This window comes from Perognathus longimembris, chromosome 8 (assembly GCF_023159225.1).
Source record: "Perognathus longimembris pacificus isolate PPM17 chromosome 8, ASM2315922v1, whole genome shotgun sequence".
Taxonomy (NCBI): domain Eukaryota; kingdom Metazoa; phylum Chordata; class Mammalia; order Rodentia; family Heteromyidae; genus Perognathus; species Perognathus longimembris.
In genome coordinates this window covers 19,344,680-19,369,552 of record NC_063168.1, presented here as the reverse complement: position 1 = coordinate 19,369,552, position 24,873 = coordinate 19,344,680, and the positions used below count along the sequence as shown (strand labels likewise).

Sequence of the window (24,873 nt, the reverse complement as noted above, 5' to 3'; positions counted from 1 at the left end):
ATACAGTATGGATAGGAGACACACTATAAATAGAAATAGCAGGTAATCAATACAAGTTCCTGTCCCATTATAAGGTAGATGGGTATAAACATTACATAGATATACTTATTAACTAATTTCTTTTTTTAATTTTTCTTTTTTCTTTTTTCTTTTTATTATTTATTGTCAAAGTGATGTAAAGAGAGGTTACAGTTTCATATGTTAGGCCTTGGGTACATTTCTTGTACTGTTTTTTACCTCCTTCCTCATTCCCCCCTTCCCTCGCCCCCCATGAGTTGTTCAGTTGGTTTACACCGAATGGTTTTGCAAGTATTGCTTTTGGAGTTGTCTTTTTATCCTTTGTCTCTCGATTTTGATATTCCTTTTCACTTCCCTAGTTCTAATACCAGTATATACAGTTTCCAATGTACTCAGATGAGATACAGTGATAGTGCGGGTACAACCACAGGAAGGGAATACAAGAGGGTCATCAACAATAGAAGCTATGGTTTCACATGGCATGTTGAAATATGCATTCATAAGGGCATAGCTATTAGGCTCTTGTGAATCCTCTGCTGTGACTAGCCTAAACCTGTGCTAATTATTCCCTAGGAGGGAGACCATAGAGTCCATGTTTCTTTGGGTCTGGCTCACTTCACTTAGTATAATTTTTTCCAAGTCCTTCCATTTCCTTACGAATGGGGCAATGTCATTCTTTCTGATAGAGGCATAAAATTCCATTGTGTATATGTACCACATTTTCCTGATCCATTCGTCTACTGAGGGGCATCTGGGTTGGTTCCATATTTTAGCTATGACAAATTGTACTGTGATGAACATTGTTGTGCTGGTGGCTTTAGTATGTTCTTGTTTGTGGTCTTTTGGGTAGATGCCCAAAAGTGGGGCTTCTGGGTCATAGGGAAGCTCTATGTTTAGCCTTCTGAGGAATCTCCATACTGTTTTCCAGAGTGGCTGAACCAGTTTTGACTTCCCAGCTCTGATTAGTTTTAGAGCAAGCACAAAGTGATTTCCTTTAGGATCTGAGTCCATATGTTTTATCTGCAGTTTTTTCAACTGCCTCTAGGTGAGTTCTCATTGCCAGGACAAGCTTCCTCCCAGGAGTATCTGTTTCTTGCTGGTATAATGTCCTAGTTGGCATCTCTTTTATCATTCATGGGTCTTGAACTCAGGGCCTGGGCATTGTCCCTGAGCTCTTTGGCCCAAGGCTAACGCTCTACCACTCTGAGCCATAGCACCACTTCCAGAATTCTGCTGGTTAGAGATAAGAGTCTCACAGGGTTTTTTCTGCCCAGGCTAGCTTTGAACCACAATCCTCAGATGTTAGCCCCCTGAGTAACTAGGATTACAAGCGTGATCCACCAGCACCCAACCAATTGCCATTTTTTGCTCATTGGAGGGGGGTGAATAACAGATCAAATAAGTCTTTCCCAAACACATATTTCCAATTGAAGCAACAAAGCAGGGATTATCTGGGACTTGTTAAGAATAGAAGCTAAGTTTGACCAATAAAGACTTGTTAGAGTTATTTATCCCTCTGTGAGTTTGACTAAATGCTGCAGAGGCTAAAATCTGTAATGACATGAGTCAATAGTGGTCATGATGAAGTTTTAAAACAGTAACTGATTAAACAATTTGGTTAATATTTAACTGAATATAGCATTTGGGGGGGGGGGTTCTGCAGTGGAGGCAGAAGAAGGCTTGGGTGTAGGGCACCTCGAATCATTTGCCGTTTTGTTAAGTCAGTTAGAATGTCAAAATGGAAAGTGCCAAAATCAAACCCAAGTTTGTACTGAGGCCAGATCTGGGTACAAAATTAATTTTGGGGAGCTGCCATTGAGAACCCATTTTAGAAAATTTGGAAAGATTACGAATTGATTTGACCCACCACCAAGGACATGCCCGAGGCTTAGGGAAGGCAGAGAATGAACCTGTAATTAGGTGTCCCCCCACTGCCAATTAAAGGATGTCTGGGGGGGGGGTCTATCAAACATGAGAGGCTTCCAAAGTCTCTGGGGACCCCATAGATCAAGAGAAAGTAGGGAACTCCCAGAGTCCCCAGATTTGTGTCAGGGTGCCTCTGTCTGCCATGGATCCTGAAGGAATATCTGTGTAGATGCAGAAGGTTCAAGGCTGAAGGGCTTCCAACCTGGAGAGTCAAGATTTTCAGGAACAACATAACAAACAGATGTCTGTCACCAGCTTTTACATCATGTTCCAGGTCACTTAGAAGCCTCTAGTTACGTCCCTAAACCTGAAGGAGAACTCAGTCACTGTGCTCACTAACTCCATTGGGCCTTTCTGACTTGTTTTTTTCTCTGTCATCCTCTCCCACAGTTACTATGAATCCCAGGGACAGTTCTGATTAATGTACACCTTGTGCCAAGAGTCAGAACTGTTCACAGGCAATGGCAACAGAATGGACTAAGCTCCGCATGGCTGATCCTAAGATAATGACAACCAGTCCACAGTTTAAGCAAGACTACTTGACTGCATGCTTCTTTTTTTTTTTTTTTTTTTTTTTTTGCCAGTCCTGGGGCTTGGACTCAGGGCCTGAGCACTGTCCCTGGCTTCTTTTTACTCAAGGCTAGCACTCTGCCACTTGAGCCACAGCGCCACTTCTGGCCATTTTCTGTATATGTGGTGCTGGGGAATCAAACCCAGGGCCTCATGTATATGAGGCAGGCACTCTTGCCACTAGGCCATATCCCCAGCCCGACAGCATGCTTCTTGACCCTTTATTTGTTCCTTTCCTATAGAAGCCTGAAGCATTTGTCAGTACCAGAAAAACAGGGCCTGAGAACACTGTTCCCCAAGTTCCTCTCTAGTATGGCTGCACTGAATAGTGCAAAGTCCTGTTTTATCCATTTTTAAGCTAACCTTTTCTGCAACTTATTCCAGCTTTATTTTTACTTTCAGGAATGTTGGAGAATAGCATCAAGCAAAACTTTACATTTCCTTGTCATTAGCTAAATTATTTACAAAAACTGCCAAAGTATTATTAGATAATTTCAAAGATTTACTCCAGCTTCAAAAATACTTTTATAGGTTATACTTTCATTTAGCTCTTTCTACATAGTCATTATGTACATTTTGTGGGGAATGGGACTGGGGTTTGAAATCTGGGCCTTGTGTGCTTGCTTGGTGCACTGTTACCTGAGCCAGGTCCCCTGCCTTCATGCTCTGCTATTTTTTGAATAGGATCTCTCCTATGCCCTTCTTGGAATGCAACCCTACTTTTGTTTCCTTGGGATTACAGGGAGATATCAGTGCACCTGGTTTTTCTCCCTTGGCTGAAATGAGAGCTCATGAACTTGAATCACAGTCCTCCCGAATAGCTAGGATTACAAGTGTGAGTCACTGAGTAGGGCTTATACTTTGAAGAAATCTTTTTTTTTTAATGTAGTGTTAAAATAACTTTTTTCATTTTAATGCAGCAGAGATGGCTTCTTCCACTCAAGATAGAATTTTCAAATGGATGTTTTTAAAAAATATTTATTATAAGGCATAAAAGATAAATGATTCACATGTGAACATTAGACTTATTTTTGCTTGCTAAAAAGGTATCTAATCTTTATGAGGCTCAGATGAGGGGCCACTAGCTATTGTCTTCTTAATTCTATTTTGAACACCTTTATCTCACCTCCCATTTGCTATGGGACTCTACTAGTCTTTTCTTTCAAGCAACAGGAAAAGCTTGTCCAGCTTCAGGGCTTTTCCGTTTATTATTCCCTTGGCAACATGTGAGAATCTGTAAGTGTGGAGCCATGAGGTCTGCCAAAGAGAATTGGAACGCCAGTCTCCGACTCTGAGAAGGCTGAGAGTGGCCTGAGAAAGATCTACTGCTTCTAGCATTTCAAAGACCACAGATTCCACCCTAGGGGTGAACTATTCAGGATCCAAATTTCCCTAGGGGCCTATTCCAAATGTGTTTGTTTGCTGCTCCCCTTCACCTCCTGTTTATAGGAGGTCAACAATTCCTAGGATTCTTCCCCCCATTCTGGTGTTAGTAACTTTTAAGAGGCTGCTACCTTGCATCCTGCATGTACACCCGTTTGATGATCAATAAAGGCTCTATTCAAGGGACCTTGGCCCTCTTTCGCTGGTGTGAGGAACAGAGGTACCCCCAAACCGGTTTTGTGGTCCAGTCTCATCCATTGCCTTGCTCCCCATCATAGCTGTAGAAGGCGGCAGTTTCCAACAGCAACAAGGGAAATAAGTCCTCCACTCTGCCGGGCTCGGGTCGCCTCCCCTGGGGCGGGGATTCAGGCTCAGCTATGCTTCTAACAGCTCCCTTTCTCACCCTCTCCCCTGGTCACCCGACCCGCAGGTAAGGCCAGGGTGGAGTGGGGGGCTCAGGAAAGACCTCAGGTGCACCGGGCCTTACGAGATCGCTTTACCCACCTCCTTACCCGTGAAGAAAGCCAGGCGGGCGTGGATCTCGGAGAGGCTTCGTGAGCAATCTGATTTATTAGGGCCGGGCAAAGGCTAATGGTAGGAAGGGACTAGAGAAGGGTGATAGGCCAGAACACTGATAGGCTTGCGAGCTTGCCATAGGACCCCCTCATGAGCTAAGGTCACTTGGAAAGCACCACGCCAGGGGTGAAAACCCGCGAGACATGGGGGCACAAGTTTGGGGGGCTGTTCCCAAAGCCGGTTCTTCTGGTTCCAGACCCAGAGAAATGTGGCCTGCTTCCGCATTCCCCAGAGCTGGGGGAAGGGCGGCGTCTGGGGTACGCTCTCCAATGCCCTTCCCCCTCAAGGCCAAGGGTGAACCCCAACACCACTCCATTCGTATTTAGTTCTTAACTCCTCAGACAGACTTAAAACCATCTCTATCTAAATAGATTGTCACCCCTACTATCTTCTTCAGATTGCACTATTTCCTCCAAAGACCTTACTGTAATTTATGCATGTTCGATGATGCTAGAATTAATCACTGTCCTGGGACAGCACAGTGCATTGCATAGATACATTTCCCTTTTGAATAAATAATTGAACAAGGGCATATTAACAGTGAGAAACTTTTTTCTGGAAACTTCCCAGCAAAGTTATGATACTTTTCCATTCTATTTAAAAGGTCATGTCTGACACTCTAATAATAAAAAGGCCAAAAATCCAGATAAATTTAATCAAAGTTTTAGTGATACAGGAGCCTTCAGACTGCAGATTCCAAAGCAGTGAAGTCTCCTTGTTTTCATGTTTAGGTTCAGTGAAGAATGCATAGTCTTGCAGAAATGTGATTGGACAAGATATGATCTAGTAATAGGAATGGACCCAGCAAGTCCTGCCTCTTTGTTCATAGTCTTCTTGTCCTAAGTACTCATTCTATCCCTTTCTGTCTCCCAAAACATGGGGTAGGACCTGTTTGTTATAAAGAGGATCTTCAAATGCAAGGGAGAGAGTAACCTTTATAAGTTTCATGGTTTGCTTTGGGGTATGTGGGGGGGGAGGGGAGGGGGAGTAGTTGTTTGTATGACTCACCTTGGAGAGAATTCTTATTTCTGTAACCATTCTTAGGAGAAAACAGGATCGGTGAGAGATAGTAGGAGAGAAGATTCTTCTGGACAGCTGAAGCACTGTGGGGTACCATGTTCTGAGCTCCAACCATACCCTCTCCATTTAATCATAAAATAACAGTTCATCTAACTCTCACTAAAAGCAAATAAGACTCAAGGGTGATAATACTGTGAATAATGGTGCTTTGGCCAGATTCCCCTTTAGCACTCAGCTCCCACCCCATGGGTTTTCTTTTACAGTACTTCCAATACCTAGCAACTATGGTTCTTTCCAGAGGACTGTTTCTTGGGCTCTGAGACCTTTACTTGCAGAACTAGTAGAACTAGTAGGAGGTGATTAGAAATTACCATCAGTGCCAGGCTCCTTGGTTTCAGGACTTTCCTAACTTACTGAGCCCAGATCCATTTTTGATTCCATACACCAGGGCTTGCTTTCCTCCCCTCTCCCACCCCTGCTCTTCCTCCTCTTTCGAGGGTTCTTCTGGGAGTACTGCTTACTAAGAAATCACACGCAGCTTAATACTCCAAGCCTTATCTCATGGTTGAATTCTGAAGAAGTAGTGCTAAGAACTAGTACGAGGACAGAGAGGTTCTTGTAGTCAGTGAACAGATAATAGCTACCTATACATTAGACAAAAACAGAGAAAAGCACTCTGAGCAGAGAAAAGCAGAGACAGGGAATCATGCAGGAGGAACAGGCTACAGGTAATCTAGATCTCTCCAGTAACTTTAATACATCCATACCCTCTATCTCTAATATTTTCCTATGTTTCTAATTAATAGAACCCTATTGATTAATATTCTCCTGAGTAGCTAGAATTAGTCTGATATAGGTAATTTTAAATAACAAATCTAGGGGCTGGGAATATAGCCTAGTGGCAAGAGTGCTTGCCTCCTACACATGAAGCTCTCAGTTCGATTCCCCAGCACCACATATATGGAAAATGGCCAGAAGGGGCGCTGTAGCTCAGGTGGCAGAGTGCTGGCCTTGAGCAGGAAGAGACCAGGGACAGTGCTCAGGCCCTGAGTCCAAGGCCCAGGACTGGCCAAAAAAAAAAAAAAAAAAAAAAAAAAAAAAAAAAAAAAACAACAACAACAAACAAATCTAATCAGCAAGTATTTGTGCATCCATGAGGACTATTATAGTAGGCCCTGAGAGATCTATGGTACAAATGTCTATTATGTTTTGGCAATGCAATAAGCACAAGAATGAAAAGACAGGTGCTGTTGGCTTATTCTTGTAATCCTAGCCACTCAGGAGGCTGAGTTCTGAGGATCATGTTTCATAGCCAACCCAGATAGGAAACATCTTTGAGACTCTTATCTTTAATTAACCACTCAAAAACCACAAGTGGAGCTTTGGCTCAAAGTGGTAGAGTGCTAACCTTGAGCAAAAAAATAAAAGCTCAGGGACAGCGCCCAAGCCCTGAGTTCAAGCCTCACAATGGACAAAGAAAAGAAGAATGAAAAGACAATGCATCCTGTTCCCATAGAAAACAAAGGACTATTTAACACTGTGTTTCTAGAAATAAGCTTAGACTACAAACATTAACACTACAAAAACTTCTGTGATATCTATCTATCTATCTATCGCCAGTCCTGGGGCTTGAACTCAGGGCCTGGGTGCTGTCCCTGAGCGTTTTTTGCTCAAGGCTAGTGCTCTACCACTTGAGCCACTGTGCCACTTCTGGCTTTTTCTGTGTATCGAACCCAGGGCTTCATGCATGCTAGGCAAGCACTCTACCATTAAGCCATATTCTCAGCCTTCTGTGATATTTATTGCTTATGAAATGTAAATGATTCATTATTCTGCTACAGAGAAATAGAGGAAGACTTATTGCTATCATTTTTCTATTATGAAAATGACTATTCTAATTTTATCCAATGACAGAAAACTGTTATCTGCAACTTAGTTAACTGCTAATTTTAAAATCAAATTTTCCGAAAATCATGAATCTTGAAGGCTTTAAAAATTAAGTGTCTTCCTAATGTCAATAATTGAAAAACTATATTGATTCATTATCACAGAAGGATTTCCTATCCTATTTAAACATGTTTATGTTTTACTTCAGGACATTTTCAAACTTTATTACTTTTTTCCAGAATTAAAAATAAATCACAAACCTTTAGGCAAGCTAGGACACAAGCAAGTTTGTTTTCTGAAAGAAAAAAACACTAAACTAAATATTAGCTAGAAATTAAGAGTCTGAGTCACTCTCACGCGAATATATATTTTTATTTTGAATGTAGCTATAACAGCATGATTGTAGACGTTCGCTTGCAAATCTGTACCACTAAACACACAATCTTTAAAATGCTTGGGTTTTTTTTTTCACAAGTACTTTAAGTACAGCATTATTGTTATTTTGCACTAGAGTCAAAGACGACATTTAGATTCCTCAGCTTTTGGGTATTTATTCACATCAAAATGATGGCCTAGTCATGCTGAGGAAAGGAACTCAAAGGCAGTTTCCTTTTCTTCTGTCAGTTCTTTTGCAGTAAGATCCATCTTTTCACGTGAGAAATCATTAATCGGGAGACCTTCAACAAACTTCCAGGTCTTATTCTGTTTGAAAAAAATTGCAAGTAAGAGATTTATAATGAAACTAAGATTGATCTGTCAGCAGGCAACAATCTACTTGGAATTTGTGGCTGTTTGTTGCTGTTTTAAAGTCTGATTCTAAAGAGGTAATCAGAAACTACTGAGCATAATCCCAGCCCAGAACCCAACACTTAATTAGCACAGATGATTCTGATAAAAGTCAATACTTGAATTTAAAATCCACCCAATGTCAAACAAACAAAAAAAGCATACAAGCTTGTTTTAAACAAAGAATAACAGTGATGAGTACCATTGCTTCATTTGGAAATGCGATAGATATTATTTGTTGGTATCTGATACTAGAGGTATAATAATATAATGTGTCTAGTGGGAATAGAGTTTCCTTTCTAGTCATCTCAACTTGAAATTGTGGTGTATAAAATTTTAAAGCTGAGAATTTTTTAAAAACCATTTTATCCCAAATTATACCATTTCTGAGGGGAAAAAAAGTGACTACTTTCTCACAGGAGTGGCTTCTCCACCTCCAAACACCATCCAAATACCTCCCCCCAAAAACCCACCCTTACCTTGATTACAACAGGGAATGAGTAGAGAAGATCATCAGGAATACCATAGGAGTTGCCATCAGAGATAACACCCATAGACACAAACTCCCCCTGAAAAATATTTTGCATTTTCTTGAGGCACAGTGATTACTTTTTACAACCACTGACATATAAAATAACAAAAGAAAACCAGGTGACTTCCTTAACTGTGTATCTAAGGCACTTCATCAGTACCATGCCTTTTCATGACAAATTAATTTTATAGACATTATCATATTCAACTGTTCCAAATTAGATGTCAGGAAGGCCAAAGAAGTATCATCTTTATTTTACACGTAAGGAAAGTCTGGTCCAATATTGGTTTTACGAAGAAAAATGGCTTTCTAAATACAATCTCATTTAACCTGCACAATCCTGTGTGATAACTGTCACGTAATGGATGACATTGGCTTAGCAAAGTTAAATGAGTTTCCTGAGGTTACTTAACTATAGACAGCTGAGTTGGAAAATGAACCTACTTGGCTTAACTGCTAAGGCCAATCTATTACACCACCAGGGAATAAAAAAAAGGAGTGGCCTGTGCAAATTGGGGTCCTTACCTCCGGGGTTCCAAACCAGATGTCTCTGATGTGGTCACCGATGGCCTTTGCAGCAGACATGGCACTGGACAGTTTCCGAGCCTTGATGACGGCAGCGCCACGCTGCTGCACATTCTGACATGAGGGCAGGTAGAGATAGCAGTGTTATTTGACCATAACAATATTCTCATCAGTTCCAAGTTTACCCTCGGGTAAAAGGCTGCAACTCTAGCTTAATATGTTCTTTGCACAATCATTCAACCATCCAGTATTGAGCATATGAACCTAATTCAGTCATATGCACATCTTTTTTTTTTTTTTTTTTGCCAGTCCTGGGGCTTTGAACTAAGGCCTGTGCACTGTCCCTGGCTTCTTTTTGCTCAAGGCTAGCACTCCACCACTTGAGCCACAGCACCACTTCTGGCTTTTTCTATATATGTGGTACAGAGGAATTGAACCCAGGTCTTTATGCAGGCTAGGCAAACGCTCTACCACTAGGCCACATTCCCAGACTGACGTGCATCTTCTTGGAAAACAAAAAACACCAAAACAAATTTCTATAGAACCTTTATCACATTAAATATGAAGAAATAGGTCTTGGTATACCAAATGATTCAGTTTTTTCTCCATTTTACTATCGACTTTAATTGCTATATAACAGTTAAGATCAGAGTAGATCACAACTGGCTTTGTAGGATAATGAAATAAAGAATGTAGCTATCAGAACAACTTGGAAAGACATTAGTCTTTGAGGTTTCGCCTCTTCCCTTCAGAGACAGTCAGCTGTGTGGTATGACTTGTAAGAGTTCTTAAGACTTTTTTTTTGCCAGTCCTGGGGCTTGAACTCAGGGCCTGGGCACTGTCCCTGAGCTTCCTTTTGCTCAAGGCTAGCACTCTACCACTTGAGCCACAGTGGCACTTCTGGCTTTTTCTGTGTATGTGGTGCTGAGGAATCGAACCCAGGGCTTCATGCATGCTAGGCATGCACTCTACTACTAGGCCACCTTCCCAGCCCTCTTAAGACTTCTTACCGTAATGAATTCTCCCTTGAGCCAGCTGTCATCTTTCAGAGCTTCATACACACCAACTTCCTTTCCGTGCAATTTCACCTTGGCATGGCAGACATCCGGATACTGAGTGGAGGAATGGTTTCCCCAGATAATGACATTCTTTACATCATCAGAGGACACACCAACTTTAAGAGCAATCTGGTTGAATTGAAGCAAACATACTACTTAAACAAATGATTCTTATTTTCAAAATGTTACCTATTTTACTAAGGCCCTTAAGTAAAGATAGAAAGCTTTTGAAACTTCCAGAGGACACAGGTTAAAATGATTGGTTTTCTACTGTTTAGCATTTTTCTAAATAACTTAGTGGCATTAACAACTATGAACTCCAAAGGCAGGGAGTATCCCACAATTTGTAATTATTAGTGTAGTTAAATTTAACAAATATAAAACATCAATTAATATTTCTTGAATACATAAATGTAATCTTTCTTTTGTTGTCAATACTTACACGGAGATGTTCCCTTAGCACCTCTGAGCAGTCATGTATTTTAGGTACATTCTCACTATCTAGATGAAATTTTTTATGATAAACCAGATACAAATTATTTTTCAGGTAATCCTAAATATGAAATTTTAGAGTTTCAAGGGACTTGAATTATCAACACATGACTCTCCCATTTTATAGATTAGGAAACTGAAGGATAAAGGTTAGATATACACACCCTGCTTATGATGATAACACTCCAACAAACCCATCACAAGTTGAAAATATTCTAAGTCAAAATGATTTCAGCATACCAAATCTGATGAAGACCGGCACTTAGCCTCACTTACCTTAAATGACAAAAAATAGTCTAACATTTCATTATTTTATAATAATAAGGTTCTAGAGTAAAATGTGAAATATTAAAAAATATTCATATATTTTATCAATATCTGTATTTATATTTATACATCGGGCAAGTAACCCCAGATCTGTTTTTACTAAGAACTTAAGAACCTCTAACCCCCTTGAATGTCAGCTTCAACTGTTCCTAAGTACAGTGAAGACAAATTGCCTCACTCTCTCCCTCCAAGCCTCCATGGTTCCTCTAACTTCCTTCAAATGTGTTGACTAGTTTCTTTATCTTTTGAGCTAATCCAATTTTATTTGGACAGCCAAGTCCAGGTATGTTGCACCCAGCAGATGTTATTTCTGAATATCTTAATGTCAGAGCTAGTCTGTTATCCAGGATAAATAATAGTCTTTTGCTTTCTGAGACATTTTCAGGTTTGCATATAGATCTGTTGAAAGTTGGCTAATTCTCCAGCCCCAGTGAGTTTCTTTTCCCTAATACCAACTAGCTGGCAGCACTGTCAATTATTCAGCTCTGGTTTGCAAATACCCAGCGGTGTGCTGCAGAGAGCTAAGACCCGAGTTTCAAAACAGTTATATAAGACTAGTTATTCTCCATGTACAAAAAAATATCTAAGGGTTTGTTATTTTCTCACTGGATAAGTGACATCAATAAGAAGAGGAAACCATGTCTTCCAAAACTTCCTAAAAGCTGGACTGACATGCTGAAACAGTGCCTATCCATTTGCCTGTTAATCACAAAGAATGTGTGCCAAAAGTGATAGCCAAAGTTTGACAGGACAGCCTCTTTCCTCTTAGCTCATTCATGACTTTTACTCCCACAAAGAAAATTCTTGAGGAACTGGGACAAAGTGCCATTGAGAAACAGCAACAGACATTTCCAGCATCTGCTTCTACCAACAAGTCAGAGAAAACAACAAAGGAGGAGGTTTGCCAGTGATTTCATTTTACCTTTCTTCCTGCAAGAACTAAGTCACATAACTGCCTGGCTACAAGTAGACCACATATATAGTACCTCTCCTTATTCTTATAATTCTCCCACAATGGTTAAATCTTCTGTTTCTATACTTTTGTTACTTTCTAGCCACCAGAATCTGCCTACAGCCCCAAACCTCTCAGACAATATTTAATATTTAAATCTTTTTTTTTTTTTTGCCTATCCTGGATCTTAAACTCTCAGCCTGGGCATTGTTCCTAAGTTCCTTTGCTCAAGGCTAGCACTCTACCACTTGAGCTATTGTGCCACTTCCAGCTTTTTCTGTGATTAATTGGAAATAAGAGTCTCTAGACTTTTCTGCCCAGGCTAGCTTTGAACCTTGATCCTCAGATCTCAGCCTCCGGAGTAGCTACAATTACAGGCCTGAGCCGTTAGGGCCTAGCATACGTCTTACATTTATTATTCAATAATCTTCTAAATTAACTAGAATGATGAGAGGAGTATTTTCCTAAGATGTGGCTCTTTTCAACTTCAGACACGTATCCCTCCTAAGTGTAAATTCCTTTTTTCTTTCACTTGTTGTTCCAGGGCTGAAGGATAAAGTCTCGGTTTAAGACAGCAGTTTTTCAACTTCAGCCTTATCTTCTGGTTAAAAACATAGCTCTCTTGAAACTAAATTAAGCTGCCATTGGATAGAAGCTATGATGAGCTAAGGATGAAGAGTGGTGGCCAGTAAAGATGGGGGGAAAAGAAAGCAGGGTTGTCTCAGAGTTTCAACTTTCTCATGACTTCCAGAGTGCCAGAACCACTAGATCTGAGAATGCCTAAGAAACTAGCCCAGGTGACTGACTTGGTTTTTAATTTTTTGAAAATTTATTGTTAATCTCCCAGTCATTAACTCGTTGGCATGTTTATTTAAAGCTCAAAGGGATAAGGCAATTAGCAAATGAAGTTTAGTTCCTGATTGGGATTGCTTAGCTGAAGGGAAATAAAAATGAAGCAGAATCACACAACATACAAAACTCCTTTATGTTATAATCTTCTACATAGATGACAAAATTAAACTAAACAATGTGCTATGTGAATTATTTGTACTAGCAACTCATTTTTAGCTGCTGTGCCTAAAGAACATTAGCAAGTTCATTTAATTGTAGTTTGTAACTGAAATATAGTTGAAGATAAAATTCAGTAGGAAAGATGGCTCTTATCCTTAAAATAACACATTTAAAGTCTCTCTAACAAATTTAATCATAAACAAAAATCTTCCTAATAAACACAACTTATTTCAAGGGAAGAAAAGGTTTGAAAGCAGAAACTCCTGGTTTCAAAGGCCTTTTTCTTACTTGAGATTTAGCTCGGTTGTGGTCCAAGCGAGTCAGGCAGCTGAAGTTCTCCTTGGGGATGGATGGAGCTGACTTGGCAGCTGTCAGACAGTTGGTATTGGCTGGGTTTCCCACAACGATGACCTACAATGCATGGGAGGCACAGGTTTATAGGCTGTATAGTTAACACTTTTATCTTAGAATTTTGCTAGCAAGGACTAACAGCTTGCATATCAAGTTTATCTAACCCAGATATATAGAACCACCACTGGAGTTTGTTTGAGCCAAACATATAGAACCACCATTGGAGTTTTAAGGGGATTTTGGTCTTCCTTTCTAAAAACCATTTTTTCCCCTTTTTCTTTTTTGGTTTGTTAGTGTTTGGTATTACTCAAAACATGTCTTTGAGAAACCCACTGTTAAAAATGGCAGTCACTTGGACAGGGCTAAGACTTAAGGCATATGTCTATTTTGCTTTTGTGCTGGAGATACAACATTTATCCATCTATCTACTTAGCTACAAAAAGCAAGTAATCTAAGTCAAGTCATTCAAAAACTTTTTCCTTATTTTTGAGTTGGTGACAACAATTTGTATCTATGAAGTAGAAGCGTTTCTTAAACGTGTCTAATCCTTAGCAATAGCTGGACCATTTCTCAAGTACAGATTACTAATTATCTCATCTCACAAACTACCTAACCATTAATTTTTAGGAAAAAAATATTTTAGGCTATTTTTTTTTGTTTTGTGGAGGTTTAGTCAACAATGAACCAAAGGGGCTGGGGATATGGCCTAGTGGCAAGAGTGCTTGCCTCGTATACATGAGGCCCTGGGTTCGATTCCTCAGCACCACATATACAGAAAATGGCCAGAAGTGGCGCTGTGGCTCAAGTGGCAGTGCTAGCCTTGAGCAAAAAAGAAGACAGGGACAGTGCTCAGGCCCTGAGTTCACGGCCTAGGACTGGCCAAAAAAAACAAAAACAAAAACAAAAACAAAAAAAAACAATGAACCAAAGGCATAGGGAAAGTTATGAGAATCTTTAAGAAAATAACTTTTAAAACCTTATTTTGAAATATTGTCCAATTTATAGAAAAAATGGAAGCATATTTTAAACATGGACTCCAGACTCTCTCCTTTATCCAGGTTCACCAATTTGCTCCATCCCTCTTCTTTTCCCTTTCCCTTTCTCTTTTCTCTCTCCTTTTCCTCTTCTCTCTCTTCCATTCCCACCTGCTCACAGACACATAACAGCTAATATATTTCAGTACCCCTAAATATTATAATGGCATTGATACTTGTCCCTCAACAAGCACATTAGCAGCAGAACTACAAAGCCAGTCAGTCTGGAGCCTAGAGCCCAGCAGTATGAATGATCTTGTAATCTTACCAAGAAATCTGTGCTTTTCTAACTCAACTCATTTCTACTAAATTCTTTTTTTTTTTTTTTTTTTGGCCAGTCCTAGGCGGTGAACTCAGGGCCTGAGCACTGTCCCTGGCTTCTTTTTTGCTCAAGGCTAGCACTCTGCTACTTGAGCCACAGCACCACTTCTGGCCATTTTCTGTATATGTGGTGCTGAGGAATCGAACCCAGGGCCTCATGTATATGAGGCAAGCACTCTTGCCACTAGGCCATATTCCCAGCCCCTCTACTAAATTTTTTTAATGATAGGAAATAAAAGCTAACTATTTAAAGTGACGCCTACAGGAAACAAAAAAATTTAGAAATCTGTGAAGTATCAGAGATAGAACATTATAATTGCCAACTTGAAAATTATCTTTTTAAAACAAAGACATTTTCTTATACTTTTTTAACAAGTCATTGATAGAAAGATTTTTAATGCAATAATTCAGTTCTAGTTAACAGTTACTTCATTGGTAAAAGGCAGTGTTTTGTAGAATTAAGAAAAATTTAGAACCAAATGAAAACATCTTGAACACAAAGAGACAGAACAGGAAGTCATAATGATTCAATTTCTTCTTCTTTTTTGCCAGTCCTGGGCCTTGAACTCAGGGCCTGAGCACTGTCCCTGCCTTCTTTTTGCTCAAGGCTAACACTCTACCTCTTGAGCCACAGCGCCACTTCTGGATTTTTCTATATAAGTGGTGCTGAGGAATCGAATCCAGGGCTTCATGTATATGAGTCGAGCACTGTACTACCACTAGACCATATTCCCAGCCCTGCATATGGATTTCTATACTACAAAAAAGGAGATCCTGAGAGACTTTATCAAGCAAAACTCTGTGTCTGTATTTACTATCATTGCACAAAATCAAAAACCCAAAGACAATTTTTTCACCTAAACACTGAAAGCAGAAGTTTCAAAGTACAAATAACTAAAATCCCCATTTAAATATGGTATTAGTCACCTTCACTGATTTCTTAGCATACTTATCCAAGGCTGCACCCTGGACTTTGAAGATTTTCACATTTGCTTTCAGTAAATCTTTCCTCTCCATGCCCTCCCTTCTTGGCATGGAGCCCACGAGGACAGCAACATCCAGATCTTTGAAGGCAACATCTTCTTTGTCTGTTGCGATGACATCTGTGGATACAGCAGACAACATGCAAAGCTACTTATTAAATACCCACATGTGAAGTTTTCATTGTTATACTGAATCTCCTCATTTGTGCTTTGACAGAATAGCCAACTTTTACTTTTACATTGGGAGGCTGATATTCCCTTTCAGGACTGAAATTTAACCAGCAGAAACGGCAACATTTATTTTTCATTTCTTATTTCAATAATTAACTTGATTTTGAAAATTCATTATCCACAGCTATATATAAAATGCAAACTTTAATATAATAATTTTTGATGCAACACGTACTTTGTACATATTACTACAGATAACATAAAGGAGCAACTAATTAGCCTTTTAAATTACAATTGCCTTAAGGTTTAAGATATCAGTCATGAATTGAAAATAGCAAATGTTTATTGAGGAATATACCAGAGATAATGCTAAAAGATGTATATTATAATCAAACTTAATTTATAGATGAAGAAAATTAAGTTTAAGCAGCTGAGCTAGTCACTATGATATAAGGCTGTAATTCCAGCCTAAGTCAGTCCAGAGACCAGAGTTCAATTACTATGATACATTGTCAATTTAATAATAGTCAAATTAAATCAAAATCTGGTATGATATTTGAACTAACTTTTCAATCAAATTTAAGTCTTTGGTCTTACATATGAGTAGTAGTTCAATGATTCTCAAAGGCATTTATCTGAAAGCCTATGGATTTTTATCAAATGACATAGTTTATGATTGGGCCACTTTCCACTATGTCACAACCTGATGGCAGATAGGTGGGATGGGACCACATATAATGGAATTGCTAATGTCTGGGGTTGTGTATGGCTCTGAAGGACATCCTTCGGAATTGAGTTTCTGTTACTGTCAGCATTAGCACTGGGTTTCTATTACTATTAGCATTACTATTAGTATTAGCCACAATATTGGCAATCCCTAGTTAATATTATACCTAATCAGTATAATAGGTTATATATAAACATTGAGGAAAAAGAAGTCCTTTACTTGACATGAACTTTTGCCCCTATTTATTTAAATGTACTTGTGATTAAAGAAACAAAAATATCTTCATGAAATAGTTTATAATTCAGTCTTTGACAAAAATTTCAAATCTATTTTTTGGCAGGTATAAAATACTATGAAACCCTTTCCCCACCTTACCTCTCAAGAGAGGAAGGGCACAGTCTTGCAGTTCCATTAGGACACCTTCCAGAACACCCATCATGGGAGTAATATCCAACAGCACAAGAATTATAGGCTGCCAAATAACAAGGACAGTATCTGTCAGTGTAGGTTAGGTCTTTTACTCAGAAAAAAAGTTCTTTTACATAGTTTGTTTACATATCTATAATTTCATTCATTAGTCACAATCACTGTTCTAGGAGCTCAGGTAGGTAATACTATACAGCTTCTGCAAAAGGAGTACTACAAAACCAGTAATGTTTTGTTAAAAGATGCAGTGAAGGGCCTGGGAATGTGGCTTAGTGGTAGAGTGCTTGCCTAGCATGGATGAAGCCTGCGTTCAATTCCTCAGTACCAAATAAACAGAAAAAGCCAGAAGTGGCGCTGTGGCTCAAGTGGTAGAATGCTAGCTTTGAGCACAGAGAGGCTCAAGGACAGAGCCCAGGCCCTGAGTTCAAACCCCAGGATCAGAAGAAAAAAAAAAAAAAAAGCAGTGAAAGAGCCCGGGCACCATGCCTGTAATCCTAGATACTTCGGAGGCTGAGATCTGAGGATCGCAGTTCAAAGTAACCTGGCAGAAAAGTCCCTGTGAGACTATTATCTCCAATTAACCACTCAAAAATCAGAAGTGGTGCTGTGGCTCAAGTGGTAGAAGGCTAGCTGTGATCACAAAGAGGCTCAAGGACAGCGCCCAGGCTGAGTTCAAGCTCCATGATTGAACAACAACAACAACAAAAAAAGAAAGATGCAGTGAAAGGAATTATTTTACTGAGGACTTTGTGAAAGAAACATCAATGTGAAGTAAGATGCCAATAGCTTGCTCTTATTAATATAAATCAACCATTGAAGTTCGTGGATAGCTATGTATAATATCTGACATGAAGGAAAAATTCACCTATCTCTATAAAGCAAGAGCAAGAATGAATGAATAGTAGTGCATATTAGTCAGATTTGCTAGAATTGGGGATGTCTGTTTCCTGCTGGGTAGCAGATTTTCTATTTGACTATTTTTGGTTCAAAAGACCATTTGTGAATAAGGACATGCTAATTCATTAATGTCCCCAGAAGTCACTGTCATCAGTAATATCAGTGACTGTCACCTGCTGGTTTCACCAAGTTAACTACATTAGCAGATTATTTGCAATGCCTGGAGGGATGCATATAAACACATTGCCGGTTTCCATTTATAGCAAACTGTCTATTGTAGTCAACTGGACCACTCATTCCTGCACCATGAATTTGTGTGCAATTAAATACAGGGTTTTTACTAACAACATTCTTATTGCAATAAAGATGCCCCTACCTGGTCTTTACCAAAGATGGATCCATTTCCGATACTGTATAACAGTGAATATGCGATTTGACCAGCTGCACCAGTCACAAGGACTCTGATTGGTTCAGACTGTAATGAAAAAGATTCATTCACATCTTATTAAAAGTACTATTTTAAGAAAGCTATGATTAGGATTTTAACAAGGCAAACGTATATTCAAAGTGAAAATAAGCCAGGTCCAGTGGCTCACACCCATAACCCTAGCAACTCAGGAAGCTGAGAACTGAGGATCAAGGCCAAGGAGGAAAGTGTGTGTGGTTATCTCCATATTAACCAGAAAAATGCCAGAGGTAGAGTTATGGCTCAAGTGACAGAATGCTAACCTCGAGGAAAAAAGCTCAAGGACAGAACCTAGGCTATGAATTCAGTTCCCCAAACTGGTGCACACATGCACACATATGCACACACAAGCACATGCACACACATACACACTTACAATCCTAGCACTTGGGAGACAGACTCAGGAGGATCACCAGTTCAAGGCCATCCTGGGTCACACACATATGGGGTTATAGGCCAGACTAAGGCTAAAGTAGAGAGATCTATCTCAAAGAACCTAGAGCTGTAGCTCAGTGCTTTAGCAATTCCTAGCACCAAAAGAAAAAGTGAATGTAACCTTTTATTCTCTTTATAACTACTTGTTCCACTCAATATAGTAGATACAAATAAACAAAACATGTATCTTTTGTCTGCATATTTAGTTAATTGCACAATATAGTGAAAATGGTACTTTGTATTTACTGATACAATCTTACCCATGGGGGGGTATTTTACTACTAAAATAGGCTTTGCAATGATTGTGAGTTACAAACCTAGAAGAACTTCACAAATCCTTATTATGCAAATCCCCACGTGCACCTGCTCACTAGACTCTTTCACACAAGGACAGAGTAACCATGATTAAGACTTTCCATTTACATTAAGCCAAGATGTTTTAATAAAACAATCATGGTGCAACAACATTAACCACCTAGAAGAGGAAAACTATTATTCTTCAAGAAAATGAGAACATCTGGATTATAATGAATTTTAGTATTTAATAGCAATAATGATAATAGTAACATGCAGTGACAGTTAACATCAGATTCCAAAGGAAAACTTTTTTGAGAAAAATTAATTTTAAAGGGGGTATGAAGCCATACAAAGAACACTATACTTACAACAGAAAGTAGTTTTATAGGCTGGAACAGACTTTGAATAAAATAATATTCAAAGCAATGGCCTTAAGTCATTAACAAATAGGTTAGCTTAAGCTCAGCGAATTAAAAAAAAAAAACCACACAAAACAAAACAAACAGAACATGAACTATTCCTTTTCCAGTACCACATAAACAGAAAAAGCTAGTAGTGGTGCTGTGGCTCAAGTGGTAGAATGCTAGCTTTGAACACAGAGAGGTTCAAGGACAGAGCCCATGCCCTGAGTTCAAACCCCAGGATCAGCAAAAAAAAAAAAAGAAAAAGAAAAAAAAAAAAAAAGATGCACTGAAAGAGCCAGGCACCATGCCTGTAATCCTAGCTACTTAGGAGGCTGAGATCTGAGGATTGCAGTTCAACATGTTTTTCTAGTCTGTCACCCCCATCCCTATCTGTATAAGAAATGGTCCATGGAACTGACTGGAGACACAAGTTTTATTTAGAATTCTCCAGATGAGTCATCCCCTGAGCTGGAGAGAAGATGGATGACCTTGAAGGAAGGTGCCAGTAAACTCTCTAAATCCAAGCTCAGAAGGCAGCACCGTGATATTTATTGTAGCTATCAAGATGAAAAAAAAATCTCAGCAAAGTGTCAACTGTTACAAAGAGAAGTAAATTTGATTATGGTTGAGTGTTCATGCATTTCTTCTTCAGATATGCCATCCAGCATGGGAATAGAGAAAATCCCAGAAAATTATGAACAAAGTTTCTATATGAACTCCTGGGTCTCTTCCCCCCCCCCCCCCAACTTTCACCCCAGGTTTTCATATCTCTGAATATGCAAAATGTGATTAACATTATAAAATAGCCAATTTTAACTATTAATTTCATATTCCTAGATTTATGAAGAACACTGTTACTATGTATGAATATTTTCTATTATATAAACCTCCACAATATTTATGTTTTGATCTATCATTACTAAGAGTTATTACAACTTACAGAGAGACCTTTAATGCCCTATGCATATTTTTCAGCTACTGCCCTTGAAGCCAAGTAGGGAAGATGAGAAAAAGGGAATAAAGAAATTATTCTTTTCTTCTCCTTTAGTATATATATGGGCTACTTAATGACTTTAAAGAAAACTCCTTTCTTTATATTCTTAAGTAACTGAAATACCTGGAACATTAGTTGGAGCCTAAGTATTTACTTTTGAAATAACTGGATCTTGTGCATATTGCTACCAAATGATTAAAATGTTTAAGCATCATTTAGGAACATATGGATATACATTAAAAAAATTTAAAGGTATTTTATTTCATTCATATTTATATTGAGAAGGTTGGAAATTGAAGGACCATAGTTTCAGCTACAGTAAGCAAAACTATGGCACCATTTCTAATGGTAGAGTTCTAATTGATAGTATTTAACTCACTTATTAAACAGTACACAATTGAATTCCTAGCATGTGCTTGGTAATAATTTAAGCTAAGGAATTTATCTGTGGACCAAGTGATTTAGAGAGGATAAGCCAATTGTCTAAAACAGTACTAGAGGCAGTATAAAGTAGCAAGCAATCAGAGATGGCCTCTGCCAAACCTGGCCTCAAGTCTGGGCTCCGCACTTCATTAGTTTTCTGATGTTGGGTAAATTACTAAATCTCTCTCTATTGTTTCGTCATAATGAAATGGATTTAATAGCAGCTACTTAACAAACAGGGTTTGTTAGATTGAGAGAGCTGTTGCAATTATAGTTTCTGTCATCAAAGAATTTTCCTTTTAAGGATTCTTACAGCCTGAATTTTTACATGTTTGTTACTCTTGAGAATATGCCATTGGCTCATATTTACACTCTCCTATCAGTGATCAACTAAAACTATAGTGGTGAATGAAAGAAGGCTTAGAAAAGAATGAGTGGGAAAGGACACCATTTATCAGCTTAATCTCCCAGAAAGTCAAGTAGATGGCCAGAATAGTCAATTTTGGTTCATTTTTAGCTTCTAAAAAATGTGTTCACAGTCCTTAGTGAAGAGGCTGTGGCCAACTAATGAACAACTAATTCAATCTCAGCAGTTGCTTTCCATGTTTCTGGACAGATTTTCTCAGGTAGGCAATTCTATCTTGTTATGGATAATATAAAGTCTAGTTAGTAACTGAATGTTTGAGGATGAAATAGGTAAGGAAGCACATATTTGGTCCTTTTCTGAAATACAGCAATTGAAAAGCAGGACGGTGGGAGTCCTACTGACTTCTCACAATGTTTCAGTGCCAATGCAGGTTTCTATTCTTTGCTCAGATTCTGGGCAGTCTGCCAAAATCCAAGAAGGAATGTCTTTGCTCTTGGCAGGGGACTAATGACCTTCCTGCAGATGCAGGGTTCTATCTGGAGAATGTGCTAAAGTCTCAATTGCAAAACTAGAATTTAAGTGTGTCTTCTGTTATTCCACAGAAAAATGCACATATTCCTTTCTAATTTACATGTATTTCTGTAATACAAATGATAAGCAGTGTCAGATTCTTTCATAGCTTTTTGTGCAGTTATTCTTTATGAACACAAGCAAAGAATCCCTTCCACTACACACTGCTTCAGACTGGTTTACAAAAAGGCTTTCCTTTTTTGAAAATAGGTCTTTTTAGTCCAAGCTGGCTTCAAATTCTTGGTCCTCCTGCCACGTGCTGGGATTACAGGCACACACTACCTTGTCAGGCTTCTTGGTGGCTCTCTTCTAAGAAATCAGTGATTTTCTTCACATATTCTTCTGAAGAGGTCAGAAACTTCTGAGTCATGTGAGGCAGTAAACTGACAGCATTCTTACACATGGACCATTTCTGTGTTACCAGGTGCATTTCAGGGGTTAGGATTGGCTGTTCTACTTTGTGGAAACAACACAGAATCAAGCCACCAGATCTGTGATTTGGGGAAAATCATTTGACCTCACCAGGCTACAATTTAAGATTCAATGAAATCTCCAAATGCCACTCAAATTTCTGAATTCTAATATTCTGAGTTACAAGGAAGAAGGGCAATAGATATCTATGTTCAGTGAAAAGTGAGTTCCTGTCTGCATCATAATGAACTTGTATCTTCATCCAGAACGTCAGCTACTAAAAGTAAAATTTCACAATGATTTGATAAGCACGTAACAATATTGTATGTGGCATCCTTGGTACAAACCTTGTGTGACCTTGAGCAAATTCATTTTCTCTGGGTCTCAATAAACTTAATTTTAATAGTTCAAGTGAGCATGTTTGTCAAGATGTTCTTTTAAAGGTTGCATCCACTTCTAAAGTTATAGTCGTAGGTTTTCTGATAATAAGTTGTTGTTTTTTAAGATAAGGACAGAAACCACTGCAACTAAAATTTAAATGACTATTTATCTGACAAATAAGTAGGAAACAATTACCATGAAATAATATTGTCCCCTTTCAGTCCTTTATAAAGGTTGAGCGCGTAATGCCTTTGCCTTGAAAACATGGGTTTTATTTTTTTCAGGTTCTGGGACATTTCCAGTTCATGAAAACATTTTTTTTTTTTTTACAGTCCTCACTCATTTTAGTATTTTGAGATAAAGAAGAGAAATGTCTCTGGATATAAGTACGACCACTGAAGTAATTCTCCCAGTCTGGTGACAAATGTCACCTTCAAACTGCACAGATTATTCCTACGTCAGAGCTCCCGGTTGCCTTCCGCGCTACAGCAGGGACAAAATATGGAGATCTAGATCCAGACCTTCAACCACAAGATGGTTTAGTTCGCTACAAGTGGTGCTTCCAGAATTCATAAAACAGGCAACAGTAAGGAATATCTGCACTAGTTTATTTGGCTTGTGAGGCTAACGTGTCTCCGGCAATGGGAAAGGAGTTCAATGAACGGGATTAAATAACATTTAGTGAAACCAGATATGGCGGAGACCTGTCTCCTGCAAGGTGAGTAAGCAGTACCTTAACGGCCCTGGGCTTTTGCTTTCAAGGGCTGTGTGACAAAAGCTCTTAATAACACAATGACTTAAGAAAGAAAAAAATTAGAATACAAGATTAGAATACAAGTTTCCCCTCCCATCAAACCTCCACGTTCTTATGAAATCCTCCATCGCCCTTAGGAGACAATCGGGTCTCATCACTGGTCCCTTGACCTGGCAGCAGGCTCGCGACTACACTTCTCCAAGGCAACGGATTTCTCCAGAGGCCTTCGAACAACTCCCCAGGGGAAAATCAATCTCCTCCCGATTACTAGGTTACTGCGACAGTTCCCAGAAGATGCTTTACAAAAGGCGCGAAAGGCAACGGCCTTGCACTACTGGGGCCTTTCAATAGCTCTCCAAGCACAAGAAGCCCCAGTAAAAGGTACGAAGCCAGAGGCGCTGCAGAAGCCCGGGGCCCACACTTACCATGATTACGAATTGCGCCGACAAGTTCTGCACCTGCCAAAGGAGGCTCTGGTAGTCAGGTCACCTTTACGGCGGAACCGACTCGGGGAAGACTTGTGTGGTGCTCGCTAGAAAAGGTTCGGCTCCCTGCCGAGAGGGCCCCCGGGAAGTGTAGTTTCGGCGGCTCAGACGCCAAGGTATTTCCTCAAGGTTGAACTACATTTCCCGAAAGTACGACGTATAATCACGCCTTTCTCCTTACGCCCATCAGATATTGCAAAGTAGTCCCCGAAGATGAGCCTCTGATTGGAGGACAACCACAAGCGGATGCTTTGGGTCCGGGAGGGGAAAGATTGCCTGTTGGCGTTCAGCAATTGGCGGGAGAGAAGGCGTGTGTAACTTGAAAGAGGACAAGACAGATCCCTGAGCGACATCACCTTCACGCGCGCCGCCGAGATTATTCAGCTCTGATGCAGAGCGTGGGAAGCCAAGAGATCTTCCGCTACGTCAAGCCGGCCCGACCCGGAAACAAAACCTTTTAAAAACATTGTGCACGCTTGTGAAGGGCGGAGGGAACGGCTGGGTCGGGAAGACGCTACGGCTTCTCCCGTTGCTAGGCGACGCGGCACCAGCACCTGAGCGAAGGCGGTAGCGGCGGCTTCTAGACTCTCGAGAAGGGGCGCGCGACTCGCTGGGGCAGCTCCTCGCGTTCGTAGCGCCACGTGTGTGTGGCACTGTCGGAGGACTGGGAGAGTGTTGGCGGGGCCCCTCCTCCAGGCCACCTGGGCCTCGCGTCTTCCCCACTTCGGACACAGGTGAGGCCAAACTTTTCTCCTCAGGGTCGGTCACGCGGTTGTGCTCGGCCCGTGCAGCCGCTCCGCTGCAGGTGCCGCCAGGCTCAAGCCGCGGGTGCCTTGGTGTGCCGCGGGTGTGGGGGAGGCAGCTGGGTTCTAGAGTGCCCCTGAAAACATCTCGGCGCTTGATGTCTTCCAAA

General features: G+C 39.9%; 1 protein-coding gene across 1 annotated transcript; it reads right to left on the bottom strand.

Annotated features, from left to right (window-relative positions):
• Nucleotides 1-7,733: 7,733 nt before the first annotated feature.
• Nucleotides 7,734-24,055, bottom strand: Mdh1 (malate dehydrogenase 1). The gene is made up of 9 exons (XM_048352605.1): nt 23,901-24,055; nt 18,350-18,448; nt 17,026-17,122; nt 15,697-15,872; nt 13,352-13,474; nt 10,234-10,410; nt 9,224-9,337; nt 8,646-8,735; nt 7,734-8,082 (listed from the first exon to the last, which is right to left on the bottom strand). Exons 1-9 carry the CDS (start codon nt 23,901-23,903, stop codon nt 7,957-7,959), a joined length of 1,005 nt encoding a protein of 334 aa, XP_048208562.1. The 5' UTR covers nt 23,904-24,055; the 3' UTR covers nt 7,734-7,956.
• Between the last annotated feature and the right edge of the window lie 818 nt (nt 24,056-24,873).

What these genes read in the sequence shown, in the direction of transcription:
- Mdh1 (XM_048352605.1), bottom strand. An exon ending in ATGCTAAGAAATCAGTGAAG is followed by an intron (nt 13,475 to 15,696) that starts GTGACTAATACC and finishes CATGCATTGTAG; the next exon opens with GTCATCGTTGTGGGAAACCC. An exon ending in CATTCCCTGTTGTAATCAAG is followed by an intron (nt 8,083 to 8,645) that starts GTAAGGGTGGGT and finishes TTTTTCAAACAG; the next exon opens with AATAAGACCTGGAAGTTTGT.